General features: G+C 64.5%; 2 protein-coding genes across 5 annotated transcripts; one reads left to right on the top strand and one right to left on the bottom strand.

Annotated features, from left to right (window-relative positions):
* The first annotated feature begins 75 nt into the window (after nucleotides 1-75).
* On the top strand, nucleotides 76-26,087 carry BOP1 (BOP1 ribosomal biogenesis factor). 2 transcript variants are annotated; one of them, XM_055314168.1, is made up of 16 exons: nucleotides 76-207; nucleotides 1,796-1,987; nucleotides 13,091-13,171; nucleotides 23,184-23,338; nucleotides 23,436-23,553; nucleotides 23,633-23,734; nucleotides 23,808-24,020; nucleotides 24,097-24,258; nucleotides 24,336-24,416; nucleotides 24,490-24,559; nucleotides 24,650-24,782; nucleotides 24,863-25,043; nucleotides 25,129-25,417; nucleotides 25,516-25,600; nucleotides 25,675-25,782; nucleotides 25,865-26,087. In XM_055314168.1, the coding sequence occupies exons 1-16, from the start codon at nucleotides 109-111 to the stop codon at nucleotides 26,016-26,018; spliced, it is 2,223 nt and encodes a 740-aa protein (XP_055170143.1). In that variant the 5' UTR covers nucleotides 76-108; the 3' UTR covers nucleotides 26,019-26,087. The 2 variants fall into 2 exon arrangements, with proteins under 2 accessions (XP_055170143.1, XP_055170142.1); XM_055314167.1 differs by lacking the exon at nucleotides 76-207 and having other exon boundaries at nucleotides 856-1,987.
* On the bottom strand, nucleotides 19,291-23,177 carry SCX (scleraxis bHLH transcription factor). Of its 3 annotated transcripts, none has more exons than XM_055314169.1 (3): nucleotides 21,089-23,177; nucleotides 20,378-20,424; nucleotides 19,291-20,270 (listed from the first exon to the last, which is right to left on the bottom strand). In XM_055314169.1, the coding sequence occupies exons 1-3, from the start codon at nucleotides 21,635-21,637 to the stop codon at nucleotides 20,189-20,191; spliced, it is 678 nt and encodes a 225-aa protein (XP_055170144.1). In that variant the 5' UTR covers nucleotides 21,638-23,177; the 3' UTR covers nucleotides 19,291-20,188. The 3 variants fall into 3 exon arrangements, 2 of the variants coding, with proteins under 2 accessions (XP_055170144.1, XP_055170145.1); XR_008662976.1 differs by having other exon boundaries at nucleotides 20,173-20,270; nucleotides 20,378-20,483; XM_055314170.1 differs by lacking the exon at nucleotides 20,378-20,424 and having other exon boundaries at nucleotides 19,298-20,270.
* Nucleotides 26,088-26,102: the final 15 nt, after the last annotated feature.

Here is a 26,102-nt window from a genome sequence, read left to right as displayed (position 1 = left end):
GTCAGGCCGGGAGGGGAGGGGCCAGCCCCGCCCCGCAGGCCCCGCCCCCAGCCCCACGCGGCCCGCGCTGCCGGAAGTGGCGGCGCGGGTCGGGACCGGCCGGGCAGCATGGCGGGCGCTCGGGGCGCGGGCGGTGCGGCGGCGGCGACGGGGGCTCGGCCCGGGAAGCGGCCGGGGGGGCCCGAGGCGGCACCGGAGCCAGAGGAGGTGACGCGGGAGCGGGCCCGGGCGGCGGGGCTCGGGCGGCGGAGCCCGGGGCCGCACATGGTGGCGGGTCGGCCCACGGCGCGCGGCGAGCCCGGGATCGCGAGGAAGAAGGGCTCCGGCTCCTGCGCGTCCGCGGCGGCGGGGCGGGGGGCGGGCGGCCTCCGGGGGGTTGGCGTATTGAGGCGCTGCCGCGCGTCAGGCGTGTTCCGCACGCGGAGGGCGCTGTGGAGGCCGGGGTCCCCGCGCTGGACGCGTGGCCTGCGGGGGCTGCCAGTCCGTCCGGGCCCAGGGCCCCGGGAGCTCGTGCGGCTCCGCGCCGCGTCCCTCTCCCCAGTGTCCCCCGGGTGTCCCTCCCCCGGGCGTCCCCCTCCCCAGTGTCCCCCGGGTGTCCCTCCCCCGGGCGTCCCCCTCCCCCAATGTCCCCTGGGTGTCTCCCCCCGGCGTCCCTCCCCCGGGTGTCCCCCCTCCCCCTGGTGTACCCCGTCCCCTGGTGTCCCCGGGTGTCCCCTCCCCCGATGTCCCCCCTCCCCCAGGTGTCCCCCTCCCCCGCGTGTTCCCCCTCCCCCTGGGGTCCTCCTCCCCGGGTGTCCCCCTCCCTCGGGTGTCCCTCCTCCCCCTGGTGTACCCTGTCCCCCCCCCCCCCCGTGTCCCCAGGGGTCCCCCTCCCCCGGGTGCATGCCTGTGGCAGGTGGCTCCGCGCCCAGGTGACTCTGCCACACGGAGTGGCTTCCTCCCCGCATGGCCTGTTGTGCTTTTATTTGCTGTCGTAGTTGTGTGGCTAAGTATCAGAGATGCGCACTGTGATTGAGCTGAAATCAGAGTCGTTTCTGTGAAAACTGTTCTAGGAAAGACTTCTAAGGCGTTTCCAGGCTGCCTCCCTGGGTGAGAGCTGTGGACTGTTGAGGACTGACAGCCAGGATTCTGTGCTCACATGCTTCCTAGAGGCTACAAGTTCTTCGTTTTTTTAAAAGGCAGGGACAGGTTCCCCCAGCGTGTCCTGGAGACTTAGGATGAAATGGCATCTGAAGCAGAGCTCTGCTCAGGAGCTGGGCCTCACCCAGGAGCGGGGGAGTAGCTCTCTACGTGTCTTTAAGTAAAACTTGGATCATTTTTGTCACCGTTCAACCCACTTTGACAACTTACCTCAATGTTGGTTTCAGTCTAGTTGGATACGGGGGGCTCCTGTTTCAGGGATACAAGCCCCTGAACGGTCCTGTCTCTGCTGGTCCCAGTCTCTGCCCTAGTGCCCTCATAGCTCTGAAGTTTGCCAGCATGGGGTGGGGAGGATGGAGAGCCCAGGGTGGTAATGTGATGGGAACTGAACTCTTAAGAAAGAGGTGTCCTTGAGAAGTCCCTCCCTTGTGAGATGCTGGAAGTTAAACGTTCCTTCCAAGGGCAGGCGGCCGTGCTGCCAGTGGAGGCGGATGGGCAGTGGGGAAGGCTCCACCCGGGTGCTGGAGGTAGAGCCTTGCGACCTGAGGGCTGTGGCCTCGGAGGCTGGCCACACAGAGCCGTGGGTCAGCAGGGTGCCTGCTGGGTGGTGGGCGGCCTGGGGGTCTGGCCGTCATCACTACTGTGCTCCTTGCAGTCCTCTTTTGCTGGTGCGCCTGCTCCCAGCCTCCAGGAGGGCAGCGATTCTGGCCTGTCTGAAAGTGAGGAGAGCGTGTTCTCAGGCTTGGAAGATTCCGGCAGCGACAGTAGTGAGGATGACCCGGCCGAGGAAGAGGAGGAGGTCAGCAGTGATGAGGGCCACAGCGGGCAGAAGACCGCTGGGCAGCAGGTGAGTGAGTGAGGAGCCTGCTGGCTGGCTCTCTCCAGGTGAAGGGGGTCATAAAAGAAAGTGACCGCCAGGTGTTAGGCTCTCTGAGGGGCTGTCCCCGCACTGTGCCCTTCTCCCAAGTTTCCTGGGGAACCCCAAGGGCCACGATGCACCCGTGGGCACATTTGGGGCCATGAAGAACACTTGCTTAGAGCTGGCTTGCTCTGAGCTCTTGGGTGTTGTTTTTCAAACACAGTTACGTGTTCTGTTCTCAGGAACTCCAAAAATCCACATGCCTGGGCTTCCTCTTCAGATGATTCTGAAATCCCCTTTCCATGACCCTCAGCCCACTTGGATAGACTCAGTCGCAGGCCGGACCTTGTGGGGGCAAGGCCTGGGGTGGGGCTGGGGGGAGCTCTCGGGACACGCAGGAGACCCCAACACCCGAGCCTGATCCCAGGGAGCCTCACTGCTTGAGGCTTTGGCGCTGTACGTGACCCTGTGATGATGGGGAAGGGTGCACTTTGCCATGAAGTGAGAAAAATGAGAGAAAAGCTTAGTTTAACTAAAATACAATATTTGTCATTTGGAACGTTTGAGAGAGTAGTTTATAACTATTGGTATTCTTGGTGGGTCTGGTGTTGGGTTAATACCTTGAGTCATACGGAAATCCACTCCCATCCACTCCCGTAATAGAAACCAAAAAGCCAAGCTTATTTGATTGTTTCCTAAGAAGAAAGGATTTAAAGTGATATTTAAAGCTACCCCATTCAGGCTTTAACCATGATGCTGGCGTGCACATTGGATGGTGTGTGAAGTGTACTGACTGGTTTGTAGGATGATGAGCAACTGTTTTTCCTCCCTTTTTTTTTTAACTTTTTAAAATACAACATTTTAAAATACATGTTAGGGGATCCCTGGGTGGCGCAGCGGTTTGGCACCTGCATTTGGCTCAGGGTGCGATCCTGGAGACCCGGGATCGAGTCCCGCGTCGGGCTCCCGGTGCATGGAGCCTGTTTCTCCCTCTGCCTCTCACTCTCTCTCTCTCTCTCTGTGACTATCATAAATAAAAAAATAAAATAAAATAAAAAAAATAAAATAAAATACATGTTCGGAGGATCCCTGGGTGGCTCAGTGATTTAGCACCTGCCTTGGGCCCAGGGCGTGATCCTGGGGTCCTGGGATCAAGTCTTACGTCGGGCTCCCTACGTGGAGCCTGCTTCTCCCTCTGCCTGTGTCTCTGCCTCTCTCTGTGTGTCTCTCATGAATAAATAAAATCTTCAAAAAAATAAAATACAAGTTCCTTGACAAAAATTAAGCCTTTTCTCAAGACTACTTAGTAAAGAGTTAAAGTTCTCATTACTCTTGTTCTACTTGGTGACCACGGCTAATAGTTCAATCATTTTTCCTTTTTTTTTTTTTTTTTTTAATTTTATTTATTCACGAGAGACACACAGAGAGGCAGAGACACAGGCAGAGGGAGAAGCAGGCTCCATGCAGGGAGCCCGACATGCGACTCGATCCTGGGACCCCGGGGTCATGGCCTAGGCTGAAGGTGGACGCTCAACCGCTGAGCCACCTAGACTGCCCCTCAATCATCTTTCCATGTCTTTTCTCCTCCTCTTAGAATTAAGGATCCACACATCTATTTATTTATTTATTAAAGTAGGCTCCACACCTGTGAGATCAAGACCCAAATCACAATCAAGAGTCAGACTAAACGACTGAGCCACCCATGCACCCCTGATTTTTTTATTTTAAAAGGGGTTTTTATTATTTTTTATAAATAAAATTTTAAAAATAATTTTTAGATTAATTAGTTAATTTCTGAGAGAGAGAGAGAACGCATGCTTCTGCATGAGTGGGAGGGGCAGAGAGAGAAGGAGAGAGAGAATCTTTTTTTTTTTTTTTTAATTTTTTTTATTTATTTATGATAGTCACACAGAATGAGAGAGAGAGGCAGAGACACAGGCAGAGGGAGAAGCAGCCTCCATGCACCGGGAGCCCGACGTGGGATTCGATCCTGGGTCTCCAGGATCGCGCCCCGGGCCAAAGGCAGGCGCTAAACCGCTGCGCCACCCAGGGATCCCTTTTTTTTTTTTTTTTTAATTTTTTTTATTTAGGAGAGAGAGAATCTTAAACAGACTTCCCGCTGAGCAGGGAACCTGATACAGGGCTTGATCTCAGTACCCTGAGATTAGGACCTGAGCTGAATTCAAGAGTCAGATGTTCAACCAACTGAGCCACCCAAGCATCCCTAAAAATAATCTTTAAAAATTAAATAATTTGGCGGGGGGGCAGCTGGCTGACTTGCTAGGTAAAACATGCTACTTTTGATCTTGGGGTCATGAGTTTTAAGCCCTGCGTTGGGCATGGAGCCTACTTTAAAAAAAATTTAAATTACATTTTTTTTTTAAGATTTTATTTATTGATTTATGAGCAGCACACACAGAGACAGGCAGAGACACAGGCAGAGGGAGAAGCAGGCTCCTTGCAGGGAGCCTGACGTGGGACTCGATCCTAGATCTCCAGGATCATGCCCCGGGCAGAAGGCGGCACTGAACTGCTGAGCCACCCGGGCTGTCCTAAATTACTTTTTTAAATAAAAATCTTCTATCTGGGGGCGCCTGGGTGGCTCAGTTGGTGAAGCACTGTCTTCGGCTCGGGCTGTGATCCCAGGGTCCCGGTATGGAGCCCCACATCGGGCTCCCTGCTCAGCGAGGTGTCCGCTTCTCCTTCTCCTTGCTTGTGCTCTCTCTCAATCTTTGTCAACATCTCTGTCTCTTTCTCAAATAAATAACAAACCTTAAGAAGTTCTACCTGAGGCCCCTGAGTGGTACAGTCAAGTGTGTGTCTCTTGATTTTGGCTCAGGTCATGATCTCAAGGTCGTGAGGTGGAGCCCCACGTTGGGCTCTGTGCTGGGTGTGCAGCCTGCTTAGGATATTCTTTCTTTTCCCTGCACCCCTCCCTTTAAAAAAATTTCTATTTAAGTTCTCTAAGCTAGGTAACATGTGCAACTGTTTCAAGAGGCTGTCCAGTGGAGGAGTCTGGGGGGAGGGGCGCTCATCCTGGTGTGCGCGTGCTCTGTCCCTCCGCGCTCGTCCACCCGCTTCTTCCTTGGGTTCCTGCTAGCGAAGCTCGGGATTCTCTGCAGTACCACGTTCTTGGGTCTGCTTGCTCGCTCGTTGGGCAGGGACTGAAGCCACAGCCCAGCAGAGAGTAAATGCCCTCCCTTCTCCAGAAGGTGGGGGGCAGTTCTCTGAGGGCGGAGAGGCTGCACCTGGCTCTGCAGCAGCCTGACCCCTGCCCCTCAACTTGAAGCCAGGACCAGGGCCCCTCCAGGGTGTGCTGTGCTGGGGCAGCGTCAGGACTTCACCCTCCTCAGCTCCTCTTGGGGGAGGCATCTCTTCCTCCCATCTCACGCCTGGGCTCTGAGGGCCATCCCTGTCCCCTGGGGGTCATCCTGGACGTGAGCCCACAAGTCACTAGGGGTTCTGGCTTCCACTTACCATCCTGGACAGCCACCCCGGCCTGGGGGTTTGCGTCTCTGGCTTTGTCGTACTTGTGTGAGGGGCACAGGCGGCCCCTGTTGGAGGGGCCCTAAAGCACGTCTTGTGGTTGTCGTCGTGTGAATATTTCTAGGCCTGAAGGGGGGGTGTTCGAAGTCCTTCCTAGAACTCTTCCCATATCTCCTTTTTCCACCTGTTCTCGGAAGCCATCCCTACCCATCCAACTGGTGGAGCTGGACTCCCCCCGACGTCTTCTGCTCACACTCACTCTTTGGATGGTCTGGGCCCTGTTTCTAACCAGCAGCCAGTCCCCACTTCCCGCTCTCCTGTCTTCCCACGGTCATGGCTGCGTGGGGGGTCCGGGAGCTTTGTGTTGGTGGGCACTGGTTGGGCCTGCGTTTGGCCGCCCGGAGCCTGTCCAGCAGCGCCTGCAAGTAGAACCTTCCTACCACGTTGGGGGTTCCACTGGGTCAAGGTCTTCTTGGGGGTCTGCTCTCAGACCTTTGCCTGTTGCAGCCGGTGGGTCGTCACGTGTCCCCGTCAGGATGCTCTGCCACTGGGGTGGGCCATCAACACACGGCCCCCTTCCGTTGAGCCGCTTCTAGGATTGGTGTCTCGCTGCCACTGCCGGTTCTGTGGATCCACCCTAGCAGGGACTGCGGCTTCTGCTCGTGCGCTCACCAGCTGTTCCAGCGTTTTAACAGCGAGTCCCAAGAGTTCTTGGGCTCCCGGCCAAGGCCATCTGTACGGTCTTGTAATTAGCGGCCTTAGGTGAGCTACTTCTGCAAGGCAAAGTGACGTTTTCCTGGGGACCCTTGGGCTTCTGCGGCCACAGAAAAGCCCGGCTACTCCTACTCCTTGCCTCCTTGCCGGGCCCGGTTCTTACCAGGCTGCTGACAGCCACCACGCCACAGGGCTGTCCACCGACCTCTTCCACTGTGTGCTCCCATCGCTCTTCCACATTCAGTCCCCTTATCCTGTGTCAAGGCTTCACCACTTCCAAAGATGGGCAGGCAACCACCGGCTGGCGGCTCGGCTGGTGGCTCCACCACTGTGCTGCGGGTGCCTGAGGGAGCACCACCAGCCCGCAGGTGGAGATGGAGATGGAGGTGGCCAGGACACAGCCTGAGGTGCCCATTGCAGGTGGGGTTCTCCCAGCTTTTCTGACTGCAGGGCCACGCCCCCGGCCCAGCACTCTAATCAGCTCAGTGACCGGTCCGTCTGCCTTCCTGTTCCCGCAGGACTGTCGGGGGGTCCTGCCCTGGGAGCCAAGGGGGCCAGGTGTGTCTGCCACAGGCCTTCCCAGACGGGCTGTGAGCGTCCTGCTGAAACCATCCATGAATGGGAGTGGATGGCCAGCTGATCACACTCACGTCCTGTGGAGACTGCCCTGAGGGTCCTCCCTTCCCCGCGGGAGGAGATGGGGCTCTGTGGCCAAGATGCCCAGGCTCGTCCGCGGGGGCCAGAGCCCACTCCTGGTGGTGCTGGGCTGCCCTGGGCGCCACTGTACGTGAGCTCCTCCCTCTCCGCTCTCTCTGGGCACTTTGGAGAGGATTCAGACACGTCTACCACTTTCTTTTTAACTGTTGTGAGGGAGTACGTGACGAGCATCACAGGAACACAGCACCTGATGGCTCGGGAGTTCCCCGTCCCTCCCACTCCGCCTGCCCTGCTCCCGGATGAGGAGGACAACTGTCCCTGGGTCTTTCGAGGGTGTCTGCACGCCCGGGCTCCTGCGTGTGCCACGCTCGACTGCTTCCTACTTGCCTTCTGCTGCTCTGGCTCTGAGGGCCGCCCTCACCCCTCGGAGGGTGGGCAGTGCTGCGTCAGTCCCCTCGCGTGTGCAGGCGAGTCTTGGGATGCCTTCCGAGAAGCAGCCCTGGATCAAAGGCCAGTGCGTTTTTAGTGGAAGGAAAGCGTGCCGCTTTGCCCCCGTGACAGCCCCTCATGCACCTGTTTGCCATCCCCCTGGAGACCGCGTGTGGGTAAGAGGCTTCATTTTCCCCCTCTGATAAATGGGAAGTGTAGCTTCTTGTTGTTGCCTTGTGACTTTTTCTTACATGAGGAGCGAGGCATCGTTTCCTGTGTTCCTGTGAGGACAGCATCGAGAAAGCCGTCGCGCCCTGGGGGTCAGGCTGTGTGGCCTGCACTTCGTGGGTCGGAGGAGGCCGCTTGGACCCTTGGCCTTGGCCACTGCTGAACTCGAGCCTCTGTGCCCCGCTGGGCCCGCAGCCCCTCCCCAGCCCTGCCCTCCTTCCCGCTCCCTCCCGGGGCCGGCCCAGCATGCGTGGCCGGCCTAGCATGCGCCCTGGCCCCTGGGAGAGGGCTGGCAGGTCCTGATGGGGAGAGAGGAGGCGGCAGGGGAGCTTCCTCCTGACCCCCTCTGTTCCTCGCCCTCAGCTGACGTCAGTCTCGGAGGCCCTTTGGTCGGCTTCCCGGGCTGGAGAAGCTGTGCGTGTGCTGGTCCTGCGCACTAGGGCGCCAGGTGCTGTTTGTCGTTTACCAGACGCTTAGGTGTTGTCGTGTGACAGGAGCCCCATGCTTCACAGCTTTATGGGAATGAGCTCCTTGCTTCTGGGGGCCGGGACGGCGGCAGGAGTCAGGGTGCCGCTGGCAGGGGCTGGAGGAGCTCAGGGGAGGAAGGGCACCGCGTATCGCGGGGGGCTGGTCGGTGCGTGAGAGTGGGGTCTGGGCCGTGGCCCGGGGGCCCCGTCCTTCTCGGGGGCTTTGTGTTTGCAGGGGGGTCCATGGCCTCGGGTTGCTTGTACCCGGCAGATTCGCTTGTTTGTTTGGAGCGTGCAGTGGGGGGCCCGCGGAGCTCCTCCCCCGTGATGGCGGCGTCTCCTGGGGTCCGCGGAGCAGAGCTGTCTCCAGGTCCCCTCAGGACTGGCCACCCGGTCACCACGTGTCGCCCTGAGGGCCTTGGGGGTGCTGTCCTGAGGCTCCCCCGTCCCAGCACGCCCAGCCACCTGGCCCAGGCCCTTGCCTCCTGCTCGGCGGGGCCTCTCGGGGCAGGAGGGCCGTCGCTTCCCTTCATCCTCCGAAGGGGCACCTGCAGCCCCTGGAGGGGCGAGGTCGTCGTGCTCCTCGGTTCCTCAGTGGAGCAGAGTTGTGTGCTGAAAACCAACTTCTCCCCTTTGGTGCTTGTTTGGTTCTGCCTTTCCCGCTTGTGTCTATGTCAGTCCTTCTTTCTTTCTTTTTTTTTTTTAATTTTTATTTATTTATGATAGTCACACACGGGGAGAGAGAGAGGGAGAGAGAGAGAGAGGCAGACACAGGCAGAGGGAGAAGCAGGCTCCATGCACCGGGAGCCCGACGTGGCACTCGATCCTGGGTCTCCAGGATCGCGCCCTGGGCCAAAGGCAGGCGCCAAACTGCTGCACCACCCAGGGATCCCTACGTTGGTCCTTCTTATAGGGGTTTTTTCCTATCTTGTTTTCTGTTGTTCGGAAGTTCCTGTGGCCGTTCAGCGGTCTGCTCCCCCGCCCAGGAACGTACTGCAGACCTAGGGATCGCGCCCAGGTATCTTGGGAAGAGTTCTGCGCGGTCCATACTGAAAACCCACGGGCAGAGGGGCCTGCCTGGGTCTCAGCACGGCTCTGGGGATGGCGGCGGAGGGCCTGCCGGGAGGTCGAGCAGCATGCCCTGAGTCTGGGGCCCAGGCCGTGGCCGTGCTGCCGCGCAGGGGTCTGGGCATGGGCCCTGCTGGAGCGGGGTGGGGGCGCCCCAACTGATTCACAGCAGCCGGTTATGGAGCTCACCTCAGCCGGAAGTGCCTGGCCCCCCAACCAGAGAGCCCAGGAGTGAGCCAGCGGCTGGGGGGGGGTCGGCCCCATGGGGGAGGCGGGCAGCTCTTGCAGGATCCCTCCCAGGGCTCGGAGCATCAAACAGCCGTTTTATGGCAGGCTCATTTCTGGGGATCAGAGTTCAGGCAGGGTGAGGTGTCGTGTCTGCGGTGACGTGGTCAGTGGGGTTGGGTGTATCCCACAGCACCCCCAGCCGGCTGCCACCCGAGAACGGGGCTGCACGCTTGGAGCGTGTCAGCCTTCCCTGTGCCCTCCAGCGTTCTGCTCTAGGATACTCCTCACTCATCACGCCCTATGTTTTGGGGCTCAGGTGAGGGTCCTAAGGAAGAACAGCTGGGGTCTCTTCACACGTGTCCATGGGGAATAATGGTCAAGGGATAGTGATGGGAAGAGGTGAATGACTGGGAAGTAGGTGCGAGTGCCGGGTGGTGAGACCGTGAAGGGGAAAAGATGATATGAGGTTGATATTGGTTGAATGTAGTGGGAAGTGTGATAAATATATGGGGTTATGGATGAGTTAAAGGGGAAAGTTGAAATGAATGATTGAAATAAATTTGGGGGTGGGATATGTAGATAAGGAAATATTGTTGGTATTTGTGGGAAAAAATGTGGGATTTATGAATATGAAGATGTGAGAGGGGAAGAGTTAAGATATGAAATAGAGGGTGGAAGAGTGGATGTGAGATGGGAGGGGGTTTGGGTAAGGGGGGAAAAATAAGGAGAGTAGGGGATGTTTAGAGAAGAGATAAAAGAGATAGAGAAGATAAAATATAGAAAAATAAGAAAACGATTGTTTAGGGTGGGGGGGTTTGTTGGGTTGTGTAGGAGGTGGGTGGTGTAGTATGTATTTTTTTTAGAATGATGTTGTAAGTGGTATGTGAATTAAGTAATTTATATAGATAATAGTTAATAGATGGGATTTGTTTGTTGAGGGTTTTTTTATATTGTTTTATAAAGGAAGAAAATAGGGTATTTTTGATAAGAAAGTTAAGTGAAGGGAAAGAAATAAAAAGAGGAGGTTGATGAAGGAAGGAAGAGGAATATATGAGGAGGAGGGTTGGGTTAGTAAGAGTTAATTGAGGAGAGGTGGGAATTATAAAGAAGGAAGTAGATACGTAAATTCGGAATAGAATGAGCATGATAATGAGTAAATAAAAAAAAAAACATGATAAGTAAGTTGCAATTATTAGTGGAGGAAACCCTGGTGCTGTGTATGCTTTAGGAGCTGCACTTCCCTTGTCCTCGGCCCGCGGTCCTTGGTAGGGGTGCCCTGTGCACAGACCGCTGCTGTGTTGGGCTCAGCACCACTGCGGGCCACCCTCCAGGTCCCTGAGAACGAGTGTCCAGGTGCCTGGGCCACAAGAGCCTGGCGCATCTCCCGTTGACCTTCAGGGTGTGGCGGCTGCCCTTCCCCTGGTGCCTCTGAGCCTCCCCAGAACCCTCTCGAGGGCGAGCCTGACCCAAGGGAGGCTGTGCAGGGAGCCAAGCTGGCCTGGCCGCCGCTGGTCTGCACCGCTGCGGGGCTGTCAGGGTCCCCTGTGTGCCCCGAGCCCGGTGGCAGAGACGGTGGGTGTGGCGGGCTGTGTCTGCAGCTGGGGACCACAGGCTCTGTAGCAGTTGTCACAAGATGCCACTTAGGCACCTGGAACCCCCTCGGGGCCTCCCCTGGTCCTGATGGTGGGTTCTGGCCTTGGGGGCGGGCAGAGAAGCAAGGGTATGCTCCCCGAGGCCCTGAGCTGGTCTGGGGGACGGGCCTGGCCTGGGCCCTGGTGCTGCTGTCACCCACCCCAAGGCGCCCAGCCTGCTGCCAGCTGCTCGCCCGCCCTCGTCCTGTGGGCCGTGTGTCCCTGTTCTCGCCTGCTTGGCCCCCGGGGCAGCCGGTCGGGGGCCCCTGGTCTGCGCCGCGGGTGTGCAGAGCCCTGCTTTTCCGGGGGTGTCTGGAGGTGCACTGCAGGGGCGGGGGGGTGGTGTCCTGCAGACTGCGGGGACTCTGTGCCTGAGGACCAGGGTCTGGGCTGGGGGGGAGCGGTCCCTGCTGTGTTTCACGATCTTTTTAAGTTTTCCTTGTTTTTGTTTTTATTTTTCTTCAAGATTTTATGTTTGAGAGAGCGCGCCCCAGGGGCCCAGGGGAGGGGCAGAGGGAGAGGGAGGAGCTCCCTGCTGAGCGGGGACACCCCCACCCCGGGGCTCCATCCCAGGACCCGGGCTGTCACCCCGAGCCTTCCAGGCGCCACGTAACTTCTCCGTGTTTTAAAATGCGGGTACGGATCTTCCCCAAGGCGTCCAGTCCCTGTCCGGGTCTCCGTCCCGAGCGGGCCGCGCTCTGCTGCCCCCTGGCGGCCACCGTGCCCCCTGCGCGGCACTCGGTGGGCGGCCAGCTGTGTGGGGACCTGCACCCCGCCGCTGGGGTGCGCCTGCCTTCCCGGGGGGCCTGCCGTCTCTGGCTCCAGGGCCAACCCAGCTTGGGGCGATGGGGGCGCACGGGGGCCGGGGGGCGGTGACTGCCTGCTGGGACCCCGTGACCGCGGCCTGAGGGGCAGGGGACCTGGGCTCCTGGGGCTCCATGGCTGGTGCTGCGGACAGCTGGCTGGAGGCTGGCTGGCACTGGGGACCCGCCCCGACCCCCCCCCCCCCCGGGCCGCTGTGTGCACGGGGAGCTGCGGTGGGCGAGGCTGGAGGGGAGCTTGGGGCTTGGCCTCATGGCCCCCCACCCACACCCTGTACCTATCTGGCTGTGCTGACCCACTTTCGGTGGGCAGGGCTCCCACAGTGCCTGCAGCATGGGGAGCGGGGGTTGGGGAGACATGGAAACCCAATCCCGCCTTGTTCCTGGCCTGGAAAAAAACTTAGTCTCCCACCCTCCCTACATTGAGGGAAAAAACAGGCAGGAGGAAGAGCCACCTCACAGGCCTTTGGCTCCTGCCCGGTCAGGGGGAGTAGGGCTCTGGCGGGGGTGCCTCGCTCAGGGGCTCCTGCTCCCGAGTACTTTACTGCGCCCAGGAGTGAGAGGTAGGGGCTGTTTTCCCCATCAGTCCTGGTTCCGGGACACCCGCTTCCCCCACCCTGTGAGGGAAGAATCTGTTTTCCAGGTTCGGGTGTGAATGTTCAGGGCACCCACTCACTGACCCTGGGGACACAGTGTGTAGGGTGGGGGCACTCTGCAGGTCGGGTCCCTCTCCGGGCCTGTGGCCGCCTTGGGGAGAGGCTGGCAGTGGGCCCATGGAGGTGGCCTACAGCAGGTGCCACATGCTGCTCTCCGGAGGGGCTGGGTCACGTGTGGTACCCCCTGTCCTGCCCTAACTGGCTGCCACTAAGCAGCCACCCCCGTTCTGCTCCCCGACCCTGGGCTCTCCGGGGCCTGGCAGCACTGGGTATGGGCCGTTGGGCCAGGACCCTGCAGCCGGTTTTTTCGTTAAAGGGTGCGGGGGTGGCTGGGCCCTGAGCGGGTGGCTTTGTTGCCAACCGGTCCTATTCCCGTCAGGCGCAGGTGTCAGCCCTCCCCAGGCTCCTTCCTTGGAGCTGGAACATAGTGGTGGGCCTGGCCCTTGACAGAGCACCCCAGGTGGGGGCGGCGAGGCCCACGTAGACCCGGGGTGTCCCTGGTCTTGTCTAAGGCCCGGGGCCAGGTTGGAGCTGGTGAGAGATTGGGGGTGGCGGGAACCTTGGCCTCAGCTTCGGCGAGAGGGACAATTTGGTCTCCCTGAGCCTCCATGCTCCAGGAGGGGCCGGGGGAGCACGGGGTGGGCTCCGGCCGAGGTTGGAGGGTGTCGCTGTGCCGGCATAACCGTTGTCCCCTTCTCTCCTGCAGGCTGCGACCCCGAGCCCCAGCACAGAGGTGGCGAGAGTGCAGGACTGTGAAGAGTATGCGGTGGACAGCTCTGACGAGGAGGTGGGGCTCGCCTCTTCCACAAGGGGTGGGGGGCCTTCCCCAGGTGGGCTTGCTGCCCCTGGCAGGGAGGAGTCAGGCTGCTGTGAGGGGCCGTGCTCTGCGCTGGAAGGGCGATTTCGATGTAGGGGTTGGGGACACATGTCTGCTGGAGCATGTGTCATCGCTGGGGAAGGGAGTGGGGTGGACGTGACACGGTGGACCCCCAGGTGCTCCGTGGAGGCTGTGCTCCTGCTCGGTGGGCACGGAGAGGCTGGGGCAGGGCCAGCTTCCGTCTCAGCCAGGGTTGACAGGCCCCAGTGGCAAGGGCAGCCTCGTGCAGGGGAGGGGTGGCCTCTGGGTATTGCCCCTCCCCTCACTGGTGTTCTCGAGGTGTGGACTGACCCGGGGGCCCCTTCAGGTTTATGGCCTGAGGAGACAGCATGGGGGTGGGCGCGAGGGCCCCAGGTGGCCTCCAGAGCCCCTGGTGTGTGGGCCATGAGCTGCATCTCAGCTCTTGGGCTTGCCTGGCTGGGGAGGGCTGGAAGCCGGGGTGCTCTGAGCCCCGAGGGCCCGTCTCCTCCTGCCTGTCCCCTCCCAGGTGTGCCCAGGTCACTGGCAGGGTGCGTGCCCCCCAGGGTGCGGCTCCTAGGGCGCGGGCCGTGGGGCTGGAGGAGGCCGGCTTTGGTGCCGGGCTCTCGGGGACAGCGGTCCTCCAGGGCTCTTCCTGCTGCCTGGCAGGGGCATCCCGGGGCCTGGGGAGGCCCGCGCCCCCTCCCCTGTCCGGCCTCCACCCCCACGCTCGCGCTCTCTTGGCAGCGGCTGCAGGAGCCTTGGCCGCCAGCCCGATCTGGTCTCTGTGCGTTCAGAGAACAGAGACAAAACAAAATAAATTGGTTTCCTGGCCGGAGCAGCGGGTGCGCACGGGGAGGGGGGCAGCACAGTGCGGCTCCCTGCCTGTCTCCCCCCTCCCAGGGGCTCTGGCTGTCGGCAGCCACATCCTGTCGGCTACTTTTTTATATTTGGTATTTTGAGAAATCGATGATGGTTGTAAATGGAGTGCAGAGGCGGGGGAGGGGCCGGGCTGCCCACGGGGAGGCTCCTCCTGCCTGTGGCTGCGTGGGGCTGCGGGGGCCGCTTCCTCTGGCAATGACTATCCCATATGTGTGAGTGACAGGGGGGCCCTGCTGCCGTCCCCCGCTTCTGCCAGCGCAGCTGCCGGCTCGAGGGGGTGGCACAGCTCATCTTTCAGGGGCTGCGCCAGGCCTGGCAGATGCTTCCCTCCCCGAGAAGCACGTGGGCACCGCGTCGTCCACCCTGACGGGCAGGGGTGGGCAGCTCGGGGCAGAGGTGGGGGGCCGCGGGGTACCTGCTGCACAGCATGGGGCTCAGGGCCCCCGGAGGCCACGGTGTGGGAACGCCCCTGCCGTCGGGGCATCCCCTTCTCCCAGGGTCCTCGGAGGTGGCAGGTGGGGTCTGGATCCCACTGAGGCTCTGGCCAGCAGCGGAGGTGTCCTGGCGGGGTTGGTGCTCCCGGGGCAGCGAACCCTATGGAGGCTGTGGCTGGGCAGCCCCGGGGTGGGATGGAGGTGCCCCCGGGCCCCCCTGCCCCCTTCCCCCTCCCCACCTCTGCATCTGAGGCCTGGGGGAGGCTGGGGCTTCTGGACTGCTGGCCTCTTGGGGGAGCCCCACCCCAGACGTAGACTGGGATCGTCGGGCTCCTGCTTCCAAACATCGGCCTTCCTCAGTCCCCAGATTCATCTCCTGAGCTCCATGGGGGCCCTGGTCCCCAGGATGTGCTGCTGGGTCTGGCGGGGGTCCTGCAGTGGGGGGAGCCCGGCCGCCGCAGGCTGTGTGCACCCCACCCCCGCGATGTCCACCTCACTTCTCTCCCACGGCACCGGCACCTCACAGACGTGATCTCATCCAGCCGCCGGACCCCAGGGAGGTGGGGCGGGGGGAGGGGGGGGCGCTGGTGGCCTCCGCAGCCCAGGCCCCCCTTTGTTTCCAGCAGCTGGGAGAAACTGAGGCTGGCAGTAAGTGAGAGGTGAGGGGTGGCCGTGAACTCTGGTTGCAGGGCTGGGAGGCACCCCGTGTGTCGTTCCCCCCCCCACCGCGGGCCAGGCCCCGGTGGGGGCGGGGCGCAGCGCTGGTGGCTCCTCAGGCCCCGCCGCCGCCCTAACCGGGCCCGCGGGACGGCCCAGGCCTGTCTGTGCGGAGCCCGCGATCCCTCTGCTCTCTCGCCAAACGGCCGTTAATGGCCTCTCCCAGCTACTGAACCGGCAGCTGCCTCCAGCCTGGCCGCCTCCCGCGCCTCCGCTCCTCCGGCCCCTCGGCCGCCCCGCCCCGCCCGAGCGCTTGCGTCGCTGCTGGCAGCGGGAGCGGCGGCTCAGGTTTCGGGCTGTTTGTGGGGAGCGCTGAGCGCCGGGCGCCCGGCCTGCTCTTGTGGGCCCAACGCCCCCGCGGCCCACGAGCCTCCCGCCGGCCTGACCCAGGCCTCGCAGGTGGCCGCCGCGCAGTGGGCGTGCTGCCCGTGACCGCAGCGCCCTGTGGGCCTTCCCTCCAGCTCAGCCCGGCCGCGGGCTTGGGCCCCGAGGCCCGCCCTCCCCCGCCCTGTGCCCGCCTGAGCTCCAGGCCGCGAGAGGTGGGGGTGCCCCTGGCTCTGGTGGCAGCGGTTGCAGGGGGTGTGCCGCGCTGGAAGCAGCTCCCTCCTATGGGACAGCAGGGTCTGGGGGCTGGGGCCGCGCAGCCGCCGGCAGGTGAAGGGAAGGCCCGACTCGGAGCCACGTCCCCCCTGGGGCACGTGGGTGGTGGAGGCCCCAGCCTGCTGCCGTGTGCCCACTTGGAGCCAGTCTCCTTGGCAGTAGGAACCCAGGCAGGCAGGTGGGTGGGACGGGGCCTCGTGAGGAGGAGGGTTTGCCCTGGGGCTGGGGCTGGGGCCAGGGCTGCTCCTCCGATGCAGGGCTGCCTGGGGAGGGCAAGTTCTTGGGAACGGTGGGTGAGGAATAGCGCCTGCGCCAAGGACGGGGCCGGGGGTTGGCGGGAGCCCTGCGGAGTGAGCTTGTGGAGCGCCTCCGGGGCAGGTGTGCAGCCCTGGGGCCAGGCCCAGCGGGAAGCGCAGCGGCTGTTGGAAGCGTGGGTCTCACGGCAGGTCTCCACCACGCAGCAGGGCCGTGGGCTTGTGCGCGCACCCCGCACTCCAGAGGGGTTTCTGGGAGCCCCTGCCTGTCCGTGGCCAAGAGTCAGGGGGCCCCATGTGGGAATGCGCACTGCACCCTGGCCAGCCCCAGGAGACGGGTGGGTGGGCGGGGGCCCTGGGGGAACTGAGGACCCGGGAGCTGGGGCAGCCTGGCCGTGCTCTCCCCATCCCCATGGAGGGACACGTGTGATGCCTCGGGTGGGACTGGCTGGCGGCACTTCCAAGGGGGACACACAGATGGAGGGACGGTGTCTGGGTTGCCTTCTGCAGAAGTGTCCTGCTACCTGACTTCGCAGACGGAAGCGGCGGTCTGATGGAGGAGGTTTGGGAAGGTAGCCTTGAGCGTCCCACCTGGCCCCCTGGCTCAGCCAGCTGGCCCGTGGCCCTGTCCCCTGCTGGGGTCCCCCCACCTGGTTTTGGCTTTTGCCATGGGAAGAGGCCAAGCAGGACCTGGCTTTCTCCCCTCTGGTCTGTGAACCAGGACTCATCCTCCGGGAACCTTCTATGGGTTCAGATGCAGCAGGTGAGCCTGGGGCACGCGGCCCAGCCTCCTCCAGGCCTGGAACTCTGACAGAGATTAAACGCAGAGGAGCGAGGAGAGGCTGAGCTCAGGAAGGCCGAGTGGCGCTCCGAGACAGGCGGGAGCTTCAGCTTCGTGCAGGGGGAGCAGCGCGAACACTGCCGGCATTGTAATCGGAGAGGGGCCAGGGAAAAGAGAGCGCCTGAGCGAGGGCGGCTGACCCCACGCTCCCAGGGGACAGGTGGGAGAGGCAGAACGAGGAGAGAGTGAAGGATTCCAGAGGTGGGCCGGCTTCCTCTCTCGCAGACAGACACGGGAGGGAGGTGGGCAGCGGGCCAGCTCCGTACCTGCAGTTCCAATCTGCGGTCCTGACAGCTGCAGCCACTTTGGGGAGGGGGAGGGGAGGGGCTCATCGAGAGCGGAAAAATCCCAGCCGACACATCAGCCAGTTGTTGCTCGCTGCCTATGTCCGGTGGAGTCTGGGGGGTGGGGACCCCTGCTGGCCTCATCCCCTGGCTTGTCCTTGGGGCACCACGGCCCCCCAGGAGAGCGGGGAGGGGGGCGTCTGCGTCCTCCGCCTGTGCCTCTGAGCTCCGTACCTGACCTGGAGGGGTCGGTGGGTGCTTGCCCTCACGGGGTCACATGTGCTTCCTGGCAGCCCACAGGTGCCGAGCAGGGTGGGGGCCGGCTGGCCTGCGGGCGCGGGCCTGGTGATGAATCATGTGGTGCCGCCAGCAGCTCATTCCCGGGCCGGGGACAGGGAGCTGACAGCCGGGGCCGCTCAGAGTGTTTCCAGCCCAGCTTGGCCCGCAGAGGCGGCTGCTGGCCCAGGGCGCGGGCCTGGCCCCACCTTTCCAGCTGCCTCTGGGCCCCACTGCGCTCGCACTGGGGAGCCCCAGGTCTTTGTCCTCCCCCTGGAAGGTGAGGCCAGCGTGCTGGGGAAGAAGCAGGGCCCGCGTGGGCAGGGAGCACCTGCCACCCCCAACCCAGTGGCCGTGAGGAGCCCAGGGGACTCCAGCCGGGCTCAGGCCTCCCGCCACCCCCAGTCTGGTTTGAATTTCTGGAGCAGTGAAGGGTGACGGAGTGCTCCTCTCCCGCCCCCTCCGCTCCCTCCCGCTGGCTGGCGGGCCAGGCCCTTGCCGCCGTGCTGCTACCGGAGCAGCTCAGGGAGCACCGGGCCCGCTGCCCAGGCCTGAGTTGGCCAAGCTGCAGCCACTACTGGGAGTCACAGGCCCGGCAGCGGAGAACTCGGCCCATGCGCACCGTGCCCCAACGGGCTAGGTCCCGGGGGACCTCCGAGCGGCCTGTCCCCTCCTGCCAGCCCCCCACATTTGCAGAACCCCCGCCAGGGCTCTCCTGACGCCTCCTCAGTCCCGGGACTCCCAGGGCTGCCCCTTCCTCGCAGTCTCCTCAGGCCTCACATGCTAGCTGCTCCCCATTCTGCCTCTGTCACCTGCCGAGCGGCTCTGTGACCACAAGGTGGGTGCCCACTCGGGTGCTCGGCATCTTGGGGGGCTTCGCCATGGAGGTTTGCATCCCCCACCTGGGCTCAGGTGTGCAGATGGGATTCTCCCAGGTGAGGGGTGTGCCACAGACCCTCCCCACAGAACATCCCCTGGTGCCTGGTGAGGCAAGGAGGCGGACGCAGGTCCTGGGGTGCACCTGCCTCCCCGGACACCCCCCCCCCGGGCCTCTTTCAGCCCCCATCTGGGGGCGGGTGGGTGGGGTGGGGGCTTGCCCTCTTCCCCCCTTCCTCTGGCCAGCTGGAGGCTCCTGCAGGATTAGGGAAAGGAAGTTTGGGGTTGGGTTTCCCTCTGAATGGAACCTGCCGTGGCGACTTTTTATCCTGTTATATTTCTATCACGTTGGACACGGCCCCCACTCTGGCCCTTAATGGCTCTGGCTTTGAGAGTTTCCTCCAAAATTACACCACTGCTTCCTGCTCCACAGTTCCCCAGAGCCCCTCTGTGCAGAGGAGGGGGGCAGCTCTGGCCCTGCCCTGTCGGGGTGCCCACGTGGGCTCAGCACCTGGCCTCTCCCTGGGGGCCCAGGAGGGCGTGACAGTGGGGCCCCTGATCCCGGGCTGAGGGCTGGGAGGGCCCAGGGCCGGCACCTGGCACCTTTGGCCATTCCCTGCCCAGTCTGGCCGGAAGTCAGGCTGCTGGCCCGCCTGGCCCGCGGGGGTGGGGTGGGGGTGGGGGCTCACGTAGTGCAGCCCCCCCCCCCCCCGCCGCCTTTCTTCTTTGCTGTACCAGCAGAGCTCAAGCCACTAAACCGTAATTGTCACCTGCGGGATTTTAATGGTCAGCCAGCTGTGCACAGCTTGGGGAGAGGGCCTGGAACTGCCCTCCTCACGAGCAGGTGGGGCCTTTGGGGGAGCTGGGTGGGGCACAGCGGTTGGCAGCCAGGGTTCTGTCCATGTGAGCGGTGCTGCAAGGGGCTGAGTGCAGGGGGGCGGCAGGGGGCAGGTAGGTCCTGTCTTCCAGCTCGAAGGGGTGGGGGAGCCAGGGCACCTCGGTGGAGGTGAGACCCAGAGCCCTGTTTGGGGGCCCAGAATGGGCACCCAGGGGTGCATGTGGGGGGCTTCCGTGTGGCCTGCACCCTTAGGCCCACCAAGCTTGGAAACTTGCTGTGCCAGGCCGGGCCCCTCACTCAGCCTCCCCCAGGGTTTCCACTTCTTGGGTCTCTGCACAAACACTGAGGCCCCGAGGCTTGGCATGATGGTGCTGCATGCTCTGCCCTCCTCGCCCCTTCAGGGATGCCTGGGTGCCACGCGGGCCTCTGGGGTGGAGGCCAGACTGCTCCATCCCTTGCTGTGTGGCAAGGGCCTTCCTCTGTCCTTCCTTTGCCCTCCTGTCCCTCACTGGTCTCCTTCAGCCCCCAGTCCGGGAGGTGCGTCACTCTGCCTCAGGCCTGGGAGGGGTGGCCTAGGCCCTGGAGGGCAGAGGCTTCCCTGAGAGCTGGTGCCGCAGGAGGCCCCGAGATGGGAGGACACAGCCGGGAGAGCCCGCCCCAGGGGCTGCTGGGCTCAGGCCGGGTCCTGAACCGCTCAAGAGGACAGTGTGCTCCACGCTTGGACGATACTGTTTTGTTTTTAATTATACAAAGTTTCCAGGCTTTATATTATCATATCAAAGACACAAGGTACCAGCACGTAGTGACCAGAAGAAACCCCAGGTAGGAAGCCAGCACAGAAGGTTCCAGTGGGCCCGGCCCGTTGGGCCAGTGCAGAGTCCTGTCGCCGCTTGTCTGTCCGCTGGCCCCCCGTCACCAGAGGCGGGGCCGGCCGGGTGGGCGCTCTCCCAGGAGGCCTGTGCCCCAGTCAGGTCCGTGGGGGCTCTGTGGGTAGCCCGGCGGCGTCGCCTCTAACTCCGAATCGTCGTCTTTCTGTCTCGGTCCTTGCTCTGCGGAGGGAGGGGGCAGCGTCAGAGCCTGGGCTCCGACAGCGCCAGCCTCCCCGCTGGGTGCTGTCTCAGCTGGCGGGTGCTGAACGCACCCCTTCCACGCTCACCCCGGCTTCCCCATGCAGTTTGGGGAGGAGAGTACACTGCTGCACGGCTGAAATTGTAAAATTAAATTTCCCAGATGTTCAGGCCCCAGGAGCTCCCGCGTGCTGTCTGGAGAGGAAATGGGGATCGGGAAAAGCCGCACCGCATTTTCTCCTGCTCACCCTGCTTTTCCGGTGCCACCAAGCCCGGCAGGAGCTGTAAATCACAGCTGGCCAGTGCTCCCGCAACATGGCCCTCTCCCCAGCCCCCACCACCCCACCGGCGGGCCCCACAGGCGCACCCGGCTGTGAGTGGGCAGCCCCAGGGCACAGGCCGGGGCCGGAGAGGGCCGGCAGGTGCCTGGGGTGCCTCAGGCCTGGGCCAGGGGTCCCGTTCCTTCGGGGACACGGTGGGGGGGCCCAGAGCTGCCTGCACCAGGCCTGGCCCGGTCCCCCAGCCTCTTCCCGCTTGGGGTCTCCCTGCCCCCCGGCCTCCTGGCCAGTCCTGGGTGGCCCCCTTCCGTCCACGGGTCCCTGGGGACCCGAGGGGGGAGCGGGCCCAGCAGGGCCGGGCCTGGCTGCTGCGGCGCGGCGGCCTCCTCCCTCCATGGCCCGGGGCTCGCAGGTGCGGCAGCGGGGGCGGGGGGCGGGGGGCCGGGGCCCTGCTCGGCAGGTGTGGGTGGCCAGGGTGGCGCGGACCCGTGCACGACACGTGCACGCCTGGGCGACACTCACCAACTTTCTCTGGTTGCTGAGGCAGAAGGTACAGATCTGTTTGGGCTGCGCGTTCTCACCGTCGCGGGCGGGGGGTGGCGGCGGGGGGCTGCCGGGGCGCGCGGTGTGGAAGAAGGGCCCGGAGTGGCACGGCTGCCCGTCGCCGCAGGCCTCGCCCACCAGCAGCACGTTGCCCAGGTGCGAGATGTAGCTGGACGCCAGGCGCAGCGTCTCGATCTTGGAGAGCTTGCGGTCCGCGGGCTCCGTGGGGATGAGCGTGCGCAGCGCCGTGAAGGCCGTGTTCACGCTGTTGGTGCGGTCCCGCTCGCGCGCGTTGGCTGTGTGCCGCTGCCGGGGCTCCCTGCCCGGCCGCCCCCCGGGCCCCGCGGCGCCGCCCCCCGCCCGCCTGCCCCCGGCCCGCCTCCGGGCGCCCTGGAGGCCGCAGCGCGCGGCGTGCACGCGGCAGGGCTTCTCGTCCGAGCCGGAGCTCTCGCTGCCGCGGTCCTCGTCCTCCGACAGCGCGCTCACCTCGGGGTACAGGTAGCGGCCCGGCGGCGCCGAGTGCAGCATGGCGAGGGACACGGCGCCCGCCGTCAGCTCCGCCTCGCGCCGTGCATGTCGCCGGCCGCGCGGCCGTCCGGGGCCGGGGAGGCGCGGGTCTCGGTGGCCAGCGGTGGCGGCTGCGGCGCCGCGCGCACGTGTGCGTCCCGGGCTGGAGCGGGGCCGCGGGCCGGGCCTTTATAGTGGCGGCGGCCCCTCCCCCGCGCCGGCCCGCCCTCCTCCCCGCCTCCCGGCCCCCGGAGGCCGCAGGGAGCAGGGGCCCTCGTCCCTCTGCCGCCTCACGCCACGACGAAGGGGCCCGAGGCATCTCGCGGCCCGGGCTGGGGGGGCAGGCCCTGGGGGGGTGCCGGCCCCGCAGCCCCCTCCGGCCCCCGCCGGAGCGCCGAGCGGAGGGTCAGGCGGGCGCGACCCAGGCAGGTCCTCTCCTCCTGCTGCCGCCGCTTAACTCAGATACCCTGGCCCCGGTGCCTGGCCACACCCTGTTTGTCTGGCCTCGCTCCTCTGCACACTCGTGCCAGGCGGGGTGCGGAGGGGGCGCAGAGCACGCTGGGGCTCACCCCCCGCCCAAGGCTGCCCCCGACCCCCGCCTGTGCATGGGGGCCCAGGGGGCACAGCCTCCCCGCGGCGGCTACACGCTCCGGGTCCCACACAGGCTGTGCCCTCTGCCTCGGAGACCCTCCCCGTCTCCTCGCTGCAGGCTCTGGGGTCTGTGGTTTGGGGGTGGCCGCGTGGACGGGAATCAGGCCCCCCACCCCGAGCGGAGAAGGAAGGGCCTGGGCGCAGGGGGCGTGCCTGAAGGGCGGGCTTGCTGGGAGGGCGAGAGTTGGCAGGGCTGGGGCGGGCAGGTGCAGAGGGGCAGCGCCAGGGGGTCCTGCACTCCTGCGAGGGGCCCTCAGCTCCCTGCTGCGCTCGGCCGCCTCGGGGCCCCTCCCCCTGTGGCCACCGTTCAGGAAGTGGCCGCCTGGGCAGCAGTCTCTGCGCTGGGCGGAGGGAGGGTGGTGGCTGGCAGGGGCCTCGACCAGGAATGTGTGTCCAGGAATGTGGCAGCTCTAGGGTGGGGGGCAGGATCAGGGAGGGCTGGGGGGTCGAGTGCCTGCCGGGCACGACACAGTGGCTCCTACCTCCCCTTGGACTGGCTTGGCAGGGTCTTTGTTGCGTCCCTGCTTGCGGCTACCCATTTTTGCCTAAGGTCCCCACCAGGGGAGGGAGCCCATGGGCGATGAGGTCACCCTTGTCTGTGGCTGCCCAGAGTCCTGGCCAAGGAATCCAGGGGGGAGGTTCTGGGGTTGGCACCACTTCAGTGGAAAATGTGAAGGTACAGCTCCGGCGCCTCTGAGGGCCAGTTGGGGGGGGATGGGGGACAGCACCGGCCGCTGTGCCACGTCACACCCCAGGGAGAGGGCATGTGTCAGGGTGCCTGGGGGACTGCCCTACCAGCCTTGAGGCCCATCCCTTTGCTCTCCCTCCCCCACCCTTGCCTGTGACTCTTGGGGAGCTTGAAGGAAGGGGTGGGCATGGTGGGTGCCCAGCGCTGACACACTGGCCTGCCACCCAGGACATCCGGAACACGGTGGGCAATGTGCCCCTGGAGTGGTACGACGACTTCCCCCACGTGGGCTATGACCTGGACGGCAGGCGCATCTACAAGCCCCTGCGCACCCGTGACGAGCTGGACCAGTTTCTGGACAAAATGGACAACCCTGATTACTGGTGAGCAGGCCAGGGTGGGGCCCGGGCACGGGGCCTGGGCGCGGGGCGGAGGTGTTAGGTGCTGGGTGCTAGGTGCCGGCTCTGAACGGGTCCCCAGGCGCACAGTACAGGACCAGATGACGGGGCATGATGTGCGGCTGACCGATGAGCAGGTGGCCCTGGTTCGGCGGCTCCAGAGGGGCCAGTTTGGGGACGTGAGCTTCGATCCCTACGAGGTAGGTGGCTTCGCCTTGCCCTGGGCATCTGGGGTTGGCTGCAGGGTCGTGGCCCACACGTCTCTGCTTGTGCCCGTAGCCGGCTGTGGACTTCTTCAGTGGGGACCTGATGATCCACCCGGTGACTAACCGGCCTGCTGACAAGCGCAGCTTCATCCCGTCCCTGGTGGAGAAGGAGAAGGTAGGCGCGGTCACCGTCCAGAGTTCCCAGAGTTCCCGCGTGCGGCCCGTGCTGACCCGCTCTGCGCCCGCAGGTCTCCCGCATGGTGCACGCCATCAAGATGGGCTGGATCCAGCCTCGCCGGCCGCGGGAGCACAGCCCCAGCTTCTACGACCTCTGGGCGCAGGAGGACCCCGACGCGGTGCTGGGCCGACACAAGATGCACGTGCCCGCCCCCAAGCTGGCCCTGCCCGGCCACGCGGAGTCCTACAACCCGCCTCCCGAGTACCTGCCCAGCGAGGAGGAGGTGGGCCTCGCGCGGGCGGCAGGCGCGGGCGGGCCGCGTTGGGGCGCGAGCTCCCGGCTCACCCCTGTGTCCACAGCGCCTGGTGTGGGAGCAGCAGGAGCCAGGGGAGAGGAAGCTCAACTTCTTGCCACGCAAGTTCCCCAGCCTGCGGGCCGTGCCGGCCTATGGCCGCTTCATCCAGGAACGCTTCGAGCGCTGCCTCGACCTCTATCTGTGCCCTCGGCAGCGCAAGATGAGGGTGTGTGTGGGGCGGCGGGGCGCCTGGGCGGGGGCACGGGAGCTGGGGCGGGGTGACCTTGTGCTCTCCTATCCCAGGTGAACGTGAACCCCGAAGACCTCATCCCAAAACTGCCACGGCCGCGGGACCTGCAGCCCTTCCCCACCTGCCAGGCCCTGGTACACGGACGGGGGGACGGGGGGAGGGGGAGCGCTAGGGGGGGTCCATGGCCTCACTGCTCCTTCTCTGTAGGTCTACAAGGGTCACAGTGACCTCGTCCGCTGCCTTAGCGTCTCCCCGGAGGGCCAGTGGCTGGCTTCAGGTGAGCCTGCGGCAGGGACGTTGCCGGCTTGTGGGGGCCGGGGCGGGGGGGTGATGGCTGGGCGTTGAGAGCCTTATTTGCTGTACCCAGGCTCCGACGATGGCTCGGTGCGGCTCTGGGAGGTGGCCACTGCCCGCTGCATGAGGACCGTGCCTGTGGGGGGCGTGGTGAGGAGTATTGCCTGGAACCCTCACCCCACCGTCTGCCTGGTGGCCGTGGCTGTGTAAGTGCGAGGCCCAGGGGGCGCCGGGGCAGCGGGCACAGACCTGAGCCTGACAGTCCGCCGCTCACTCCCGCCTGCAGAGAGGACTCGGTGCTGCTCCTAAACCCAGGCCTGGGGGACCGGCTGGCGGTAGGCGGCACAGACCAGCTGCTGAGCGCCTTCGTCGCCCCCGAGGAGCCCGCCGAGCAGCCTGCCCGCTGGCTGGAGGCCTCCGAGGAGGAGCGGCGGGGGGGCCTGCGGCTGCGCATCTGCCACGGGAAGGTGTGGGGGTTGCGGGGAGCAGTGGTGTAGGCTGGGGTGGGGGGATGGACGGACACTCCCGCTGAGCCGGCGTTGCCTCCCACAGCCGGTGACGCAGGTGACCTGGCACGGGCGCGGGGACTACATGGCCGTGGTGCTGGCCGCCGCGGGCCACACACAGGTGCTCATCCACCAGCTGAGCCGGCGCCGCAGCCAGAGCCCCTTCCGCCGGAGCCATGGGCAGGTGCAGCGGGTGGCCTTCCACCCCGTGCGGCCCTTCCTGCTCGTGGCTTCGCAGCGCAGCGTCCGCGTCTACCACCTGCTGCGCCAGGAGCTCACCAAGAAGCTGAGACCCAACTGCAAGTGGGTGTCCAGCCTGGCGGTGCACCCTGCAGGTGAGGGCTGGGGGGGGGGCAGGGGGGTGAGGAGGGGGCCGGGAGGGAGCGAGCATGTGCGTGTGCGCCGCGGGTCCCACCACCCCGTCTGCCTCCAGGGGACAACATCATCTGCGGCAGCTACGACAGCAAGCTCGTGTGGTTTGACCTGGACCTCTCCTGTGAGCCCTACAGGGTGTTGAGGTGAGTGCCGGCACCGGGGGTGGGGACCCTCCCTGGGGACCCTCCCCCCGCCCTCACCCACCCTTGTACCACAGGCACCACCGGAAGGCCCTCAGGGCCGTGGCCTTCCACACCCGGTACCCACTCTTCGCCTCTGGCTCGGATGACGGGAGTGTCATCGTCTGCCACGGGATGGTATACAAGTGAGTGCGGCCCACGGCCTGCCCGGGGTGGTGGTGGGGGGTCCTGGGGGGGTTCGTGCTCCTGAGTCCCTCCCCTCCCCAGCGACCTGCTGCAGAACCCGCTGCTGGTGCCTGTGAAGCTGCTGCGGGGGCACGCGCTGACCCGAGACCTGGGGGTCCTGGACGTGGCCTTCCACCCCACCCAGCCCTGGATCTTCTCCTCGGGGGCTGACGGCACCGTGCGCCTCTTCACCTAGAGCCGGGCTGTCTCCATGGGGTGCAGGGCTGTGCGCGCGACCCTCAATACACGTGTTCCCCCCCCCCCCCCCCGACCAGTGGTG

The sequence above is a fragment of the Nyctereutes procyonoides genome, unplaced genomic scaffold (assembly GCF_905146905.1).
Source record: "Nyctereutes procyonoides isolate TBG_1078 unplaced genomic scaffold, NYPRO_anot_genome, whole genome shotgun sequence".
NCBI lineage: Eukaryota > Metazoa > Chordata > Mammalia > Carnivora > Canidae > Nyctereutes > Nyctereutes procyonoides.
The sequence above is the reverse complement of the archived record's forward strand: the minus strand, read 5'-3'. Positions and strand labels throughout refer to the sequence as shown.